The sequence below is a fragment of the Sminthopsis crassicaudata genome, chromosome 2 (genome assembly GCF_048593235.1).
Source record: "Sminthopsis crassicaudata isolate SCR6 chromosome 2, ASM4859323v1, whole genome shotgun sequence".
Taxonomy (NCBI): domain Eukaryota; kingdom Metazoa; phylum Chordata; class Mammalia; order Dasyuromorphia; family Dasyuridae; genus Sminthopsis; species Sminthopsis crassicaudata.
The window spans coordinates 398,033,500-398,051,299 of NC_133618.1; the positions used below are offsets into that span (position 1 = coordinate 398,033,500).

At 40.9% G+C, this 17,800-nt stretch overlaps 1 protein-coding gene across 1 annotated transcript in view; it reads right to left on the reverse strand.

Annotated features, from left to right (window-relative positions):
• Positions 1–17,800, reverse strand: part of CSF1R (colony stimulating factor 1 receptor) — a 42,335-nt gene that overhangs the window by 1,231 nt on the left and 23,304 nt on the right. Inside the window, exons 10-20 of the mRNA XM_074291755.1 lie at positions 16,815–16,936; positions 5,219–5,345; positions 4,191–4,295; positions 3,393–3,503; positions 2,881–3,037; positions 2,114–2,178; positions 1,838–1,935; positions 1,314–1,436; positions 1,074–1,185; positions 644–743; positions 86–194 (exon numbers count right to left, since the gene is read on the reverse strand). Coding sequence (XP_074147856.1) covers positions 86–194; positions 644–743; positions 1,074–1,185; positions 1,314–1,436; positions 1,838–1,935; positions 2,114–2,178; positions 2,881–3,037; positions 3,393–3,503; positions 4,191–4,295; positions 5,219–5,345; positions 16,815–16,936 — 1,229 coding nt within the window. The remainder of the gene's footprint in view (positions 1–85; positions 195–643; positions 744–1,073; positions 1,186–1,313; positions 1,437–1,837; positions 1,936–2,113; positions 2,179–2,880; positions 3,038–3,392; positions 3,504–4,190; positions 4,296–5,218; positions 5,346–16,814; positions 16,937–17,800) is intronic.

The window sequence follows — 17,800 nt, forward strand, 5'->3', positions numbered from 1 at the left end:
AAGGAAAATGGAAGAGAGTAGGTCAGTCCTGTTCAGATCCACCATGGCACCACTTTGGCCAACCTCCCTCCCTGGCCTAGCTCACCTGTTTTTTACTAGTAGTATCCATCTCCTCTTGAAGAAGGGAACAGATCTGCTGAAAGGTGGGTCTTCGAGTGGGCTCCAGGTCCCAGCATGCCTGCATAATGCTATATCTGGTAGACAAACCCAGGAAAATTTCACTCCATCTTCTTCCCTTTCCCCCCCATTTTCAATTCCTGTTGTAAATCTCCCCTCTAGGAATGTTGTCTCCCTATTCCTCTCAAGTTTTTCTCATTCTTCCAAGACTCAACTCAGATGCCTTCAATTCCACACTGGAGGCCTATGTTAAGTAGCAAGAGAAGAAACCCTGAACTTCATTAAGTTTTACAAAATGCTTTCCTCACAGCCACCTGCCTATCATGGGAGCTTGGAGGAACAAGTTCAGGAATGCTCCACAGAGAAGTTGTCATTTTAAGTTTGATCTGAAGGACAGGTATGTTAGAAGGTTGGTATGAGTGAATACTTAAAAGGCAGGAAGAAGGTGCTGAGCCTACTGGGTCACTGTTGAGCAGTTACCCTGAGAGAACAACATATCTAAGTCCTTCCCAGAGTTTGAACTCACATGTTTGGGGGAGAGAAGTTGGGCTGGGCCATCTGATATCCCTCCTTCACCAACTTATAGAACTTGCTGTTCACCAGGATGCCAGGGTAAGGGCTCAAACCTGCAAAAATCAAGATCCTAATAATAATGGCAGCTGCTTTGACCCTCATGCCTTTTTCAATACCATTTCCTTCTCTCCACAGACACACACATTGGCCTCCCACTTGAGCATTGGGGGAGAGAGATCTACAAATGGAGAGGTCTTGGATTTTATATTGCTTCTGTTTTTTCCAAAACCCTAGAATTCAGCAAACATGCAGAATGAGTGATGGTATGTTGATCTTGAGGGCTTAGCACCTAAAATGGAATATATTCCAAGAATAGACCCAGACTCAGAGAAGGTTCCCCCACCTGTTGAATGGGCCCTCAACATTATTGCTATCATACATACCCAGTGAGAATATTTCCCAGAGCAAAATCCCATAGGACCAGACATCACTCTGCACGGTGTAGACACAGTCAAAAATACTTTCTGGGGCCATCCACTTCACAGGCAATCGTGCCTAGACACGGGGAGCACCCAGTTTGTCACCAGAGAGGCACAGGGTCTAAGGGTGGGAAGGTCCCCCCTGAATCCCTCCCAGCTCTTTAGTGTAAGCCATTATTCCCACTCCCTTTTCACATTACTCACGTTGCCTTTGACCACATAGTTAGTGTCATTCATGATGTCCCTTGCCAGCCCAAAGTCCCCGATCTTGGCTACACGACTACTGGTCACCAACACGTTTCTGGCAGCTACATCTCGGTGAATACACTGTAAGAGTTGAGGCCTCAGAATTACCATCAGGACTTTGGGTGGGTGAGGAGACCTTGGGCCTTCTTCAAGTCCCATTCAATCACGAATTATTCTCATTTCAGCACTCAGATTCACCCATTTTATTAGAATACATGTATACACACCCATTTGTCTCAGCAAACACTAGTGCCAAGCACTGTGCTAGGTACTAGAAATACAAGTTAAAGAATGAAACTATTACTCCATGTTGGACACCGGTCTTATGTAACCCTCTCCCCTCCCTCGTCCTCCCTCATACCCAGCCCTTTAGGGAAAGTGGAGTCCTCAACACCTCTTAGCTTGAGCCCAAGCTAGCCTGGCTTTGGCTTCCTCTCCTGTCGAGGTGGCCAGTCAGCTGGAGTCAAGCCTCAGACACTTACGTTCTTGGAAGCGAGGAAAGCCATTCCCTGAGCCACTTGGCTGGAGAAGCGCAGCAGGTCACAGAGCTCTAGAGGCCGCCCATCCTCCTGGTCTAGATCTAGGTACAGAATAGTTTGCTCCAGGGGCTGCTCCCTGCTTCCCCCTCCCTGTCTCTTCCTGTCCCCTGCCTTCCATTCCCCAATCTCCTCCCTGTCCTCTTTGAATCAGCTTCTCAGCTCTTTCCCTCCCCATTCACCCCAAGTTTCCCCCTACTCCAACCCCAGCCCTCTCCTTACCCTGCTCAGAGAAGGAGCCGGAGGAGGAAACGGGTCTCATCTCCACATAGGTGTCCAGGCCCTGGCTAGAGAAGGTATTGCCACTACCTCAGGCGCTAGGAGCCAGGAGGACTGAGAAAGGGCCAGTTATGAGCTCCTCCCTCAGGCCTATCCCATCCTCATCTTGCCATCATCCCTTAGTCCTCCCAAATACCTGTCCCAGATTAAGATGGTCTGGGGCCCCAGGGTTTTTAAAGAAATAGCCATCTAGGGAAATTTTCTATACTTGCTCAGCTTAGATTTAAGTAAAATGAACAACCTGGGAAGAACAATAGCAGTTATGTGCCCGTGCAGCCTTCCAGTCAGCATTGCCACTCATATTCTAGGCCTGTTCTGAAACACCCCTCCCCCCCAAATGTCATCCAAACCGTAGGCTACATTCTAAAGTCAATGAAAAAAGACTTGGATTTGCCATTGCTCCGGATGTGTGAGGCTGTGAACTTTTTTAGGGCAAGGATTTCGATTTTTGTCTTTGTACTTCCCACCCTCGGCTAATGCCTGGGCACATAGCAGGTCATTAATAAATGCTTGTTGATTGGTTCATTGATTGAGTCTCTTCACTAGCATGGAAAACTAAGACTGAGCTCTAAGAATTCGAGCAGCTATTCCTCATGGTAGAGATGGGGGAACAGAGGTCAGTTTAGCTCACTTTTCTCTCCCTTCCTCATGCCTTGCCCAAGTTCCCCAGCCCAGCTGGTGCCCCGTGCCAGAGTTTCTTGTGCTTTTACCCAGGGATATACTTCTTCTCCAGATGGATGTTCCTGTACCCTGGGCCTCCATCGGGCTCAGAACTTAGGGTTGGCACCAACATGTCTTCTGTCTTACGGCGTAGAAAGTTGAGCAGGTCACCATAGTGACAATACTCTGTGATGACCAGCACTGGGCCTAGATTGGGGAGGAACCATTCAGCCCTGGGGGAAGAGGGGAGGGGGTCTGATGCTCAAAAACCCTGGGGGACAGGCATGTTAAGGGACAAGTGCTCCTAGAGACTTAGGACCTCATGCTGAATAGAAGGAATACAGACTGCTGGCCTGGAAACCAGGAAAGATGGGTTAAGGCTCTGCCATGTCTGACCAGCTGTATGCCTGTAGGGAGGCTGTTTTTTTTTATCATTGTGATATTGCATCATCCTGTGATTCCACCATCCTCTCATTCTCTGGGCATAGCCCAGAGCTCTCTGCTCACTGTGTGCTGAGCCCTTTTCCAGTAAGAGACTGCTCGGTCCCTCTGTGCATCTCACCTCCGTGGGTGCAGGCTCCCAGCAGGTTGACAATGTTCTCGTGCTGCCCTAGGTGGCTCATGATCTTGAGTTCCGATATGAGGGCCTCCTTCTCATCTGTGTGAGCAGTGGCTGGAAAACAAGAGAAGAGTCAACCCCGAACAAGAGAAGGGGAAAAGGAATCACACGGACAGGGACAGATATAGGAGAACTACACGTGAGGAGAAAGAGACTCGGGGGGAGAGAGGTACCAGCAGACTGGCATACCGAGTCAGAGGGACAGATAAAGACAGAAAGAAACCCAGAGGGGACAGGAGAGGGGTGGAGAAAGCACCCCTGGAGTGGAGCCAAGCCGAAGCTGGCCTATGGCTCTCATCCACACCCGCCTCCTTCTGTCTGAAGACAAAATTCAGACTCCTCTCCTAAAACCAGGGCACAGCATCCTGAGAGGGATGCCCTGAGAGGGAAAACAGACCAAAAGCTAGCAGAGGAGAGAGCCCAAGGGTCCTGATCGCCACTTCTACCAGGCTGACCTTTGGATATGTCAAGCTTGAAGGAAACAGAAGCCAGAGCTACCTTCCCATAATCATCACAAGAGAAAGTAGCTCTTGAGGTGGTTCTGTCTGGATGGCAACTTCAGACCCCATCATTCACCTGTGGTCCCCCCTCCTCCTCCCTCTTACTTTGGGTTTCCCAGGCCCCGACTTTCACTCTGGGCTTCCCTAACTGTGCTGCCCCTTACCCTGAATTCTTCTAGGCCTTATATTTTGCCTTGGAATCCCCCCCAGGGCTCTCCCCTCACTCTCAGATCCTGCTTACACTTCAGCATCTTCACAGCCACCTTGAGCACGGCATCTTCCTTCCCCAGTCCAAAGGCCGTGGCTTCCACCACTTTTCCAAAGGCTCCAGCTCCAAGTGTCTTACCTGCCACCACACAAAGGGTAGGGGGAGAGAAGAATACATGGGGAGTATAGAGAATGAGATGAACAGGGAACATTCAAGGAGCTCAGCCCAATCAACTCCAGCTCAACTGGATGTCAAGGACAGCTACAAGCCAGTAAGTAAATACTGCGCAGCACGGGGAGAGGAGGAAAGAACAACGGACCCATGAATGGGCTGGAAGTGGAGGCATGGTACAGAATGGCTTCTTGGAAATAGCTCCTAGAGAGGGGGCAGCCAGGTGGCGCAGTGGACAGTACCAGCCCTGAAGTCAGGAAGACCTGAGTTCAAATGTGAACAACTCACTTAATCCCAATTGTCTGAGGAAAAAAAAAATAGCTCCTAGAGGGAGACCCTTTAATAGAATCTAATTCCCACAATTTTGCAGAGAAGCAAACTGAGGCCCAGAGAAGGCAAGTGATTTGATTTGACCAAGATCACACAAGGAGTTGGTACTGGACACGGGTTATGACCCTTTCTCCTGACTTTTTCCTAGGCCCAGTGCTCTGTTCAGACAGTCAGACTGGGTGAGTCACTCTTGTTTTTTTAAATACTTTCAACATATACACTATATATCAAAGGTCAAAACCTACTTTAAAGTGAACACAGTCATAGTGTGTGACTTATACAATCCTACTGTGTGACTCTATCAGTCTATCCTTACTCTATATGTCCTCTCTGGGAGCCTCTTGGGAATAATTGAAGTGCACCTCAAGAGATTAACAGGTGACAGTAATTGGGATTTTCAGGAATAATCCTTAGGTCTACTTCCTTGAGGGACTCACCCTCCCCAGATCAGTCTGTACCCGGGAGAATGTCCCAGGCTGAAGGTGGGACAACTTTTCTAGTTGATGGGGTCTAACCACCTTCCTGACCCTATGACCCAGGTGGGCCCCAGCTCGCCTCACCGAACTGCAGGTTATTTCGGGGGAACTCCCATTTCTCATTATAGGGCAGCTGTGTAGGATCAATGAAGATGTAGTTGTTCCCTTCGCAGGCCTCAATGATCTTCCAGTGCACTTGGTACTTGGGTTTCTGGGATGGCAAAAGAAAAAGAGGGAGACAGTGTTGGGAGACATGAAGACGGCATGGGCATCAGGGAGCTAATAGATGTGTTGTGGAACATAGAGGGGGCACAGGAGATGGCATTGTCGTTAACCGGGGCAGTGACCATTCGCATCCATGGGAAGTTACAGAGATAGAGATGGGGCCTATGATTCTGGGAGAGAGAACTTCCACATGAAGAATGTCCCTCTAGCAATGCAGGTTGGCAGTCCTCTGCAACTTGTCATCTTAGAAAGAAAAGAAAGGAAAGGAAAAGAAGAAAAGAAAAGGAGAAGAGAGAGAGGAGAGGAAAGAAGGGAAGGGGAAGGGAGAGGAAGGAAAAATAGGGTAGGGAAAAAGGGAGAACTTTTCTCCCTTCTGTCTGGGACCTTTAAAGGAATGAAGGGATCCTGGCTGTACACACTTCAGAGGGAAAGGATATCATTTAAAAAATAGAATTATAGGCCATTGGAACTGAGGAAGAAGACTAGAGATATTCTGGATGGGCTAGTTGTTTATCTAGCAGTGTCCGGCAGCCAGTGACCTCTTTGGAAGCTGGTCTTGACAGTTTTTTCTCCTTACTTCTCATTTCTCTGCTTTCCCCACAGCTGGGCCTGAGTCAGCCCCCTGCGGCGGGGAGCTAGGGTTAGAGTGTGTGTGCGTGTGTGTGTGTGCGTGTGTGTAAACATGCACGCATCCCTGTATACACATACACACATACACAGGGAAAAGGGAAGAAAAAGGAGGAAGAAAGGGAACTCAGGGAACTAGAGAACCTCAGAGATGAAAGGGACCTCCGAGACATTTCCAACAAGGGGTCACCCAGTGTCTGTTAAAGAGCTCCAGCAGGCTCCCTCTCTTCATGAGGCAATTGTTCCATTGTTTGACAATTCTACCGGTTATAATACATTTCTTCCTTTGATTTTCTGAGGCAATGAGGTGGAGCAGTGTGTACTGTAGTGGTCTTGGGTCACAATGATCTGAGTCTCATGTACTTCCTAGCTGTGGAGCTCTAGGCAATTAATTCACTTACTCTTAGCTTTAGTTTCTACATGTGTAGAATGGGGAGTAACAATAATAATTTCTATCTCATAGCTTGTGAGAATCAAATGAGATGACATATAAATGCTAGCTCCTCCTCCTCCTATTATTATTAGATGGAACAGGAACTTTCCTCTGGAGATATATACTCAGAAAATACCACTGATCTCCAAGAACTTTTTTCCAGGCTATAGGAAGTTGTAGGTTCAGCTAGTCCACTTTTAAAGATGGGGAACAATGACTAATGTAAGACAGGAAGCAAATGACAGAACCAGGATTAAGAACAAGGTTTGCTGAATTTAAATTCTATGTTTATTCATAAACATTTTTCCTCTTCCTAGAATGTCAAGGATCTTATTAACTTCTCTTCAAATGGGATATTTGATTGAGAAAGATTAGGATCCCAGGTTGTCTTCTCTACTAGTTTAGGGCATTGGAAGTAAGCAAATCACATCTAGGGAGGAGAAACCTAACTAGTCTAAGTGGAACCATGATGGAAAAATATCTAGGACCATGTTCAGAACTGACAGTACAATATCCTTTACAAGGATCATGAACTCCTCTTTACATGTGAGGAAATTTAGGTGAGGCTATAGCTGCTCTGCAAGTAAGAGTAAAGGGAACTGAGAGATGAGGTAGATACGGTTTGATTGCAGGGTAGAAACCATATGGACTACTTTCAAAATGACTTTTAAGTTGTAGATGTGGAGGTGAAGGGAAGTCTTCAAGATCATTTCTCGTTTTAAAGAAAATGAAGCTCAGAGGATTGAATGATTTGTCAAAGATTACACAGGGTCAGAGAAAGAGTCAGGATTTGAATCCAGGTCCTTTAACTGAAAACTCTTTACACGGCAATAACCATGTGTCATAGAGCGATTAGATGGCATGGTAGATAGAATAATGGGCCTAGACTCAGGAAGACCCTAGACAAGTCACTTCACTTTTGTGCATCTCCAGTTTCCTCAACAGTAAAATGATATGGAGAAGGGACTAGCAAACTACTCCATTATCTTTGCCAAGAAAACTCAAGAAGGGCTCACCAAGAGTCGGACATGACTGGAAATGTACAATATAATAAAAGTAAATAAAAAATAAAATATATTATTTCTGACACCTCCCCATCCCTTCACCTGCCAATCTACTTTACTATTCCTTTCTCTTTTTTGCCTCATTTTTTTCTTTTTTTAAATTAAAGCTTTTTATTTTCAAAACATAAAGATAATTTGAACATTCGTCCTTGCAAAACCTTGTGTTTCAAATTTTTTCCCTCCTTTCCCCCACCTTGTCAAACAATCCAATATATGTCAAACATGTGCAATTCTGTACAAATTTCCACAACTATCATGCTTTTGTTATTCCTTTCTCTGCCCTACTCATATCCAATTAATGCACAAGTCAAGGCATACCCTCATGATGTCATCGTCCATTTTGAGAACAAATGATGAACAACAGCTGACCTGGTGCATTTAGGAAGCATGGGTGTGTTTTTTGGATGGGAGGATGGGAAACAGGAGGGTTAGTGGAAAACAGTTGATTTTTACTAGATTATTAAAGATAACTAGATGGCCACCAAGGTCCCTTTCCACTCTAAAATTCTGGGATTAATTCATCTGTAACCTGATTTTCAATCTCTATTTCTTAGAACTGTTTTCTATGCCCATAACTTCCTTTCGACCATAGAGCTTGGCGGAGGCATTTAGCCATTCAACAGCCTTCTCACTGTCCTCTCCATCTTCCTCTCCCTGCTTGCTGACTTGCTCTTCTCTCTTCCTTTTCTGCTTGTCCCATGGTCACCCCTGTGGCTAATAGTCTGATGACTCAGCCTCTTTGGTGGAACTATCCTTCAGATAAACAGCACCTTTCCTGCATATTGTTTGTCTTTGAGAATTTCTGACTCCCAAGACCAGAGGGATGAACATTCCTACCAGGTATCCTAGAAGGATGGAGAATTCTGTCACTTAACCTATCTCCTCCCCCATCCCCAGTAAAGTAGCTACTAAACTCAAGGCAAGGAGGAACTGCAAACATTTCAAATTGTCCGCTATCCCATGGAGGAAGGTATCTTGTGTGGAGTAGCTCACTGAATTAGAACTAAGAGGAAGACTTGGCAATTATCTAAGTCAATGTCATTTTATAGAGGAGGGAACTGAGGCTTAGAAAAATGTTAAATGTCCATGGTCATGGAGATAACCTATTAGAGATTACTTGAAAGAGTTTGGCCAAATACCTTTTGAATTAGTAATACCAGCAGTAGATCAATATGCTAAAAAAAAAAAAAATCAGAGAATAAGGAAAAAGATACTATATGAACAAAATATTTGTACTAGATCTTTTTTTTTGTGATGTCAAAGAATTAGAAACTGAGAGATGCTCATCAATTGGGGAATGACTGAACAAGTTGTAGTATGTGATTGTGATGGGTACTATTGTGCTATAAAAAAAAGACAAGCATGATGATTTCAGAAAAAAAAAAAACGGAAAAACTTACATGAACTGATGCAAGGTAAAATGAGCAGACCAGAACATTTTACACAGTAGCAGCAATATTATAATGAGGATAAACTGTGAAAGACTTAGCTATTCTGATCAAAACAGTGATCCAAGATAATTCCAAAGGACACATGATGAAAAATGCTATCTACAGTTATCCCTTCTACATTTCAGCTTTCCCTATAGCCATTTCAATCTATGACAGGTCAGCATAAGAAATTAAATGGGAATTTGGGGGGTGTTTTATGGAAGCCACAGCTGGGACAAGGAGGCCAGAAGTTGTTCAGAAACAATGTCCAAATATTTATTTTAAATATTACAGTGAAGGACTGTAAGTACCCTTAAAAAAAAAATCAACAGTGATAATAGGCTTCACAGATAAAGGAATATTTATGTATGAGTAATCCCAGAGCTAAATTTTTTTTCTCAAATCTGTTAGAAGGTATGGAAGTCAAATTTTTCAAAGCTTATGAAGTGAATAATATGAATTGTGTTTATATTAAAAAAAAAAAAAAGAAGGGGAAAACCATGAGAAAAAAGCCCCCAAAAAAGACAAGAAAAAATTATTCTCCAGTATGGAGGGTCAAAAAATTTTTATGGAGATTTTCCAGATCATGGGTATGCTGTGCCCCTAATGCTAGTGATGTGGAAAGGATTACTGTACTTTTAGACAAAAAACTGACAAACTATGAGTACAGATTGAAGCATATTATTTTCATTTTCTTCATGTTCTTCCTTTTTAATTGTCATTGGGTTTGGGGTTTTATTTATTTATTTATTTATTTATTTTTTGCAATATAGCTAATAAGAAAACATTTTGCATGATTTTGCATGTATAGTTAATATCACATTGCTTGCCTTTTCAATGGTTGGGGGAAGGTCAGGAGAGAGGAAGAGAATTTTGAAAGTCATTATTTTAAAAAATGAATGTTAAAAATAAAGTAAATCAGAAAAAAAAAAAAGTTTTGCCTTAATTGCCTTAATTAACCATATAGCAAAAGTCAAGTGGATATGTTTGTTGCATGACCATTTTTTCAAGTGTAACAGATTCTTGTTTTGATATAAATTAGAATAGATGATTCTTTTCAATTCTGCGATTCTGTTGTTCTATGAAAGAACAGACTAGAAGAGTAATCATTAGGGGTTCAATTGTCAAATTGGTAGGAAGTCTCTAGCAAGTATTCCAGAAATCTGCCCTGCCCTGTTTAGCATTTCTATCAATGATTTGGATATATAGATATAGATATATGTGTGTGTGTGTGTGTGTGTGTGTGTGTGTGGTACATTTATCAACATTTCAGAAGACACAATGCTAAGTAAGCCAATCTAAATTCAAAAAGATCCACAATTAAAAAATTAACTAATACTTGAGTATTGGTTAAACCTTAGGTTAAAGCCTTGGTTAAACCACGCTTGGAGTGTTATGTCTGGTTCTAGGCACTACATTTTAGAAAATTCCTTAATAAACCAGTAGTATGAGAATGGTTAAAGGTGTCAAAAAATATCATATGGAGATCAGCTGAAGGAAATGGATATGTTTAGTCTAGCAAAGAGAAGGCTTAGGTTTAACACAAAGGAAAGGTTGGAATTGGTCTATTAGGTTCCTCCCAAGAGCAGAGCCAAAGGATAAAAGTCAGAAAAGCAAATTTAGGTTCAATGTAAGGACAGAATTGTTGCCTTGGGAGGTAATGAATTCTCTATCACTTCAGGCAAAGGCAAGATGAAAACTTGTCAGGAATGAAAAAAGGACTTTTTTAGTTCCTAAGGTTAAATTAGATTGCTTCTGAGATCTCTTGCAATTCTGAAATTCTGTGTTTTAAACTCAATGCCCGAATCTAAATCCAGTTGGGGGCAGGAGGAGGATGAGAGAAAGGCTCATGATACATCTTATTACTCAGTATCTTCAATGCAAGGGGAACATATGAATGAGTATAAAGGGGAATAGCAAAAATATGTCAGAAAACAAGGTTCTAAAATAAAAATAAAAGTAGCCTGTAGACTGTGCAGAAACTTCATGTTTCTTTACCAGAAATGTTTTCTTGAAGAAGAGGGTGAGAAAGTACAGGGCATGCTGAATTCGGAAAAACACTATTTTTTGGTCGGAGGAGATTGCAGACCTATAATTTTATTGTTTATTGAAACTTCCCACGGGGAAATTCCCTTTACCAATTCAAGTCAGCACCTGATTTACAACTTACCTGACAATTACAAAAATTGCCTGACATCATGCATCCAGAAACAGATCTTAGAATCAAGGCTTCCTCTCTTTATGAATGACTTTTCTTTAAACCATGACACATTGCTTGTTGGATTGAATCTCAATATTTGGGAAATTACTAATTATTTATGTGGGAAATATTTCTGATTCACTTTTTTAGTCTCAGACCACTGAATTATTAAAGCAATAATCAAAATCAACATGAAATTAGAAGAAAAATAAAACAAACTATGCAATTAAAAGTGGCCTTATTTTTTAAAGTTGCCGGTATAAAAGAGAGAGAACTGATTAAAAGAATATAGCCATGGACTTTCATCATTTCCTATTAAAATGAAATGGGTATAAAATAAGCACCGAGGAGTCCAAAAAAACCTTAGAAACAACCTCAGCTGACACATACTTGATCTCTTTGGCAAGTGTAGAGTTATAGCAGGCAAAGACAATATCAGTTTGAAATATAGATTCATTTGCAAAATCTTTGAAAACAAGACCTAAGAAGATTATGAGCAGTATTGCCCCATAAAGCAGAGAGCAGCAGTAGATAGCAAGTAGCAATAGAATTAGGAAAACAAAAGAAAAAATGGAAAGGATCTATGAAAAATATCTATAATAAACACCTATTCTAGTGGAATCACATGAATTAGACTCTAACATTAGAGACCATGATTTGCTGTGTGATAGTAGAAATAGCACTAAAGAAAACAAAGGTAGAACACATACATATAAGGAGGATCTTTGCTGGAGGCTGTACAATTTTAAGATTGTCAAAGAACTGATATACATTAAAAAGAGGAAGATAAATGTTAAAATGATGAAAACAAATCAATCAATTAATAAGCATTTGTTGAGCACCTACTGGGCTCATTGCTATGTGCTAGAAATACACAGACAAGAGAGAAATGTTTCTTATCCTCAGAGAATTTACATTCTACTACAGGAATCCATATGCACATATATAGGTATATGCAAAACACATGTAAAGCAGATAGATATAAGGCAGCCATATAGGGAAATTCATGTTACTTCTGTACCAGGAAAAACCTTGTCAAGAAGATGGAATTTGAAGTGAGTCTTGAAGAAGTGGTAAGAGAGAGTATTTTAGGCTTCAAGAATTGATCAGCTTAAAGACGCATTGATGGGAGGAGTGTGTTGTATGAGGAACAATAACAACGGGATGGGAATAATGTATTAAGATGGCTAGAAAAGTAGGTTTTGAAGAACTTTAAATTATATTCAATCCTGGGGCAGCTAGGTGGCTCAGTGGATAGAGCACCAGCCTTGAATTCAGGAGGACCCAAGTTCAAATCTGGTCTCAGACACTTAACACTTCCTAGCTGTGTGACCCTGGGCAAGTCACTTAACCCCAGCCTCAAAAAAAAAAAAAAAAAAAAAAATTATATTCAATCCTAGTGGTAGTAGGGAGCTCACTGAAGTTTATTGACCTGTTCAGAAGTGCCCTTTAGAAAACCCACTTTTGGCCATTATGTGGAGAATGGATTGGAGTGGAAAGAGATCAGAGACATGGAGATCAATTTATAATATAGTTCAAGAGAAAGATGATGAGGGAACCATACTAGCATGATGGCGGCACAAATGGAGAGAATGGGATACATGTGAGATATTTGGCCATGGATTTGATATGTAGGATGAGTAAGAAGTGGGATCAAGGATGACAGCAAGGTTGTAAACTTGGGTAACAGGGAGGACTGAGGCACTCTTAGTAATAATAGGGAAATTTAAAAGAGGGAAGGTTAGGAGAGAAAGATACTAATTTTTATTTGGGGTATCTTGAGTTTGAGATGCTTCTGGAATAGCCAGTTTGAAATGTACACTAAGCAACTGATGATGTGGGATTGGAGTTCAAAAGAGGGACCATGACTGAATATGTAGATCTGGGAATATATACATCTGGGAATTGTCTATAGAAAGATTATAATCGAATCCCTGGGAGTTAATGAGATTACCAGGAGAAAGAATATAGGAAGCAAAGAAGACCCAGGACAAAATCTTAGGGGATATGCTTATGTCATAGGAGTTGTATGCAGCAAAGGAGACTGAGAAGAAGAGGTCAGGCATTAATATGTAATTGAGGAAAAAATATAATGTTACTTTAAAAAAAAGGGGGGGCAGACAGTTTGAAGGACAAAGGGGAAGCAATCACAAAAACTAGGAAGAAGAGAGAATATCCAGAAAGGATTTTCAATAGTATCAAATGTGACATAGAGTTCTAGTCTTGCAGACTAGAAAACCTGGGTTCAAATCTTGCCTCCTACTTTTACTAAGTGACCTCTTAACTTTTCTGAACCTGGGAAAAGGACATCTGAAATGATCTCGTCTGGGCCTGGGAAATTGCAGTCTGAGAGCCAACTCAAACCCACCTGCTTTTGTACAGCTTGGCAATTAAGAAAGTTTTTTTAAAGATGTGAACTGTATTTGACTCCCTTACACCCCCTGATTTGGTCTAATACCTTTGTTTTACAGCTGAGGAAACTGAGGCTCAGAGATTGAGATTCTACCGGTAAGTAATCCTCTACAACATAACTCATAGTTTCATGGAGCTACACAAGATAATCTGCTATGAGAGGGCAGTGATCCAAGAGGGACTCTCTATATAATACATATCTTTTAAAAAAAAATTTCTAAACTGGGTGGCTAAGTGAATTGAGCAGAACTAAGAAAACATTGTACATAGTAACAAAAAGATTATGTGATGATCAACTGTGATGGACTTGGCTCTTTTCGATTCCAGGCAAGTCCAGTGGACTTATAATGGAAAGAATTCATCCAGATCCAGTGAGAGAACTATGGAGACTTAATGTGGATCAAATCATGGTGTTTTCACTTTTTGTTGTTGTTTGTTTGCTTATTTTTTTTTCCTTTCCTTTGGATCTGATTTAGAATGTTTAGAAGAATTGCACATGTTTAACTATATTGGCTGCTTGCTGTCTAAAGAAGTGGGAAAAGGAAAGGAAGGGAGAAAAATTTGCTATTTTTGAATGTATTTGGAAAAACAAAAAAACTACATAAAAAAAGAAATGAAAAAAGAATCAAAAAGCAAACTAAAAATAGGAAGAATCTACTGATCACTTCTTGAAAGAACTTTCCTGCCTTCAAACAATAACTTCCAGGAATATTGTAAGCAAAAGCCAGAGTTTATAAGTCACAGAAAAAATATTGCACGCAGCCAAAAAGAGTATTTAAGTATTGAGCAACTACTATAGGATCATACAGGATTTAGAAGCTACCATCATAAAGGAATAGAGAGTATGCAATGCAATATCCCCCAAATCAAAGACTAATTTACCCAGAAAAAAAAAGGAATATAATCCTCCAAGGGAGAGGTGAATAGACCACTAAAAATAGTTTTCTAAGTGTTTTTGCTGAAAAGACCAAAGCTGAATAGGAATTATGAAATATCAACTCAGAGATACAGAGAAATCCCCAAAAGGTGAATAAATATCAGGACATGAGAAAGACCAAGTTAAAATTTCATAAACTTTGAAAGATCAGAAGAACCGGCAGAAGTTTAGCTACTAAAGCCTATAGCAAAATTTCCCAAAAGCAGCAACTGCTAAATTCAATGAGGAACTAGTATTGAGAAATGGCCTGGTTGACCTAGCATAGCAGTGAACCAATCTGGTAGCTGAGACATTGTGTCCTGCAAGCAAGGGAGAAAATTATCCATTGCTTGTACCATATGAAGAAGTGAAATTTGTGAGAACTATACAAAGGGAGAAAATATTTCCCAGACTAGGAGATACTCCTCTATGCATGCTTCCTGCTTGTGTGCTTCGGTATCTTTGTATTTTAGTTTTGAGTCCACTTTACTCAAAGACCTTGTGTTTATACAAGAAGAATATGCTTTAGGTATATGTGCGTGTGCACATATGTGTGCGTATGTGTATGTATGTCTCTCACCTGTCACCAGGAACCTTTCCAAGCTGGAAACAGAACCAGTAAGAGAGAGTACTGGAGTGCCATTTGGTCTGGGACTCTCCATTCCCGCAATAGAGGATGTCAAATTTAGCATGTAAATAATAACTGTTCAGCTCTAGGGTAAGAATATGTAAATGCTCTCTTCATGTTTAATTTATGTGTGGCAGAAACTCTTGCCTAGAAGAAAGCTAGAAAAGCATTTGTTAAATATTTTTAAATGTTAAAATGATACCTCGTTTGTTTTTAATTGCCTTGTATCATTTTCATGTATATAATGAATTTATAAAATTGATACCCTTCGGCCTCAATAGCTGGAATCTGAAGTGGCTTCTCTAATCTAACCTAAGAGAATGTCAGCACATAGAAATGAGGGATTGTCTTGCTTCCCTTTTGAATTTGTATCCCCAGTGTGGACGGTCTGACCCAGAGTTGATGTGCAATCAATGCTTATTGATGAATTGATTGACTGACCTTTCAAGAGCCATTGAATGGGAACACATTGTCATTGACCATTAACAATCAGTTTAAAAACGGAGGGCAATTATTATAATAATTCTTACATGTGGTCAATTATGTGGTGCGGTGGATAGAATGTCTAGCCTGGAGTCAGGAAAACCTGAGTTCAAACCTTGCTTCAGACACTTATCAGCTGTGTGACATATCACTTGATTCTGTTTGCCTCAGTTTCCTTATTTATAAAATGAGCTTAGCTCTTCTCATCAACACAATGATCCAACAACTACAAAGGACTCATTGTACTATTCCCATCCATATAAAGAACTGATAGACTCTAAATGCAGGACAAAGTATATTTTTTCAATTGCCTTATTTATTTTGGTTCTTTTCTTTTGGCCTGTTTATTCTTTCAGTATGTGACTAATATGGAAATGTTTTACACAATTGAACATATATAATATCTGTCCAATTACTTACCATCTTATAAAGAGGATGGTGAGGGAAGGAGGAAAGTATTTGGAACTCAAAGTTATTCTAAATGAATGTTTAAAAAATGGTTTTATGGGGCAGCTAGGTGGCACAGTGGATATAGCACCAGCCCTGAATTCAGGAGGACCCAAGTTCAAATGTGATCTCAGACACTTAACACTCCCTGGCTGTGTGACCCTGGGCAAGTCACTTAACCCCAGCCTCCAAAAAAAAAAAAAAAAAAAAAAAGAGAGAGAGAGAGAGAATGGTTTTATGTATAATTGGAAAAATTTAAAATATTCTTTTAAACAAAAAAGGATGCATTAATTGATTGCTTTACAGGAAAATTACATTATGTGGAAATTATGCCACAGACTCATTGGAGATGAGAATTGGAAAGGACTTTAGAGAATATTCAGTTCTACCACTTCATTTTATAGATGAGAAAATTGGGGCCCAAAGAGAAGAGACTTGTTAAGAGTCAATACACAACAGAATTACTCTTTTTCATTGTTTTACTCTTCCCTATATCTTCCACAACCTGGGACACTGCAGGCTGGAAAAGACCTTCAGCTATCATCTGGAAGAACCCACACCTGGGGGGAGGAAAAAGAATTCCTACTACTACAACACATCCTCTAAAATGTTTATTAACTGAATCATAAGGATTATCTTACTTTTTTTCTCCAGTGAGATGAGGAGTAAAGAAAAAAGGAAGAAAAAGAGGGAATTTTGGTGGGAGAAAGGGGAACAGGAGAACAGGAGATAGAATTCCTCTGTTAGCCAGCACCCCTTCACATTTTCATAAGAAATCCACTTTGCCCTTCCATCAGCCCAGATCCAGGACTAACCTGTTTGTATTTATACAGGAGCAGGAGGAGCAGAAGAAAAAGTAGGACCATGGTGGCGACGCAGGCGGTGACGACAGGGATAAAGAGGCTGTCTTCATCAGGCCGGACGACAGGTTCTGGAGCTGACAGGAAGAAGAAAAATTGAAGTTTACACACACACACACACACACACACACACACACACACACACACACACACACACACACACGATGCATGTCCTTCCTCTGCCTTAATCCAAGAATGATGTCAGGGAAGGGAGTCAGCAAGAAGGTCTTAATGAAGATCTAGTGGGGAAGACTAGTGTCCTTTAAGCCAAAGCCCTTCTAACCATGTCATTCTGCTCAAAAAACCTTCGGTGGCTCCTTGCTGTGGAGATAAAGTCCACACTTCTTTGCCTAGCATCAGAAGTCCATCACAACCTGTACCCAGCCTTCCTTTCCAATCCGAACAGAAGTTGCACTCTCTGGATATCATTTTGAACACTAAGTGAAGAATAGATTGGAAAGGGAAAGACTTGAGGCAGGGAGGTCAGTTATAGACTACCAAGGATGATGAGGGTCTGCCCTAAGGGGTGGCCACTGGACAGAAGAGAAGCACAAAGGGTCTTGGAGATGCTAGGGAGGTAGAATCATTGATGTTTGGTAACTGATTGGCCATGGGGGGCAAGGGAAAGTGAGGAGCCTCGGATTACTCTGAACTTTCCTTCACTATCCCCATCCTGACCAGAGATGTGAAGGCCAACCCACAGTTGCTGTCTGCCTGAGAGCCATTTTATTTTATTTATTTTTTTATTTTTAAAAAAATTTTATTTATTTATAATTTTTTTCACAGTATATATGCATGAATAATTTTTTTATAACATTATCCCTTGTATTCATTTTTCCAAATTATCCCCTCCCTCCCTCTACTCTCTCCCCTAGATGACAGGCAATCTCATACATTTTACATGTGCTACAATATAACCTAGATACAATATATCATTTTAC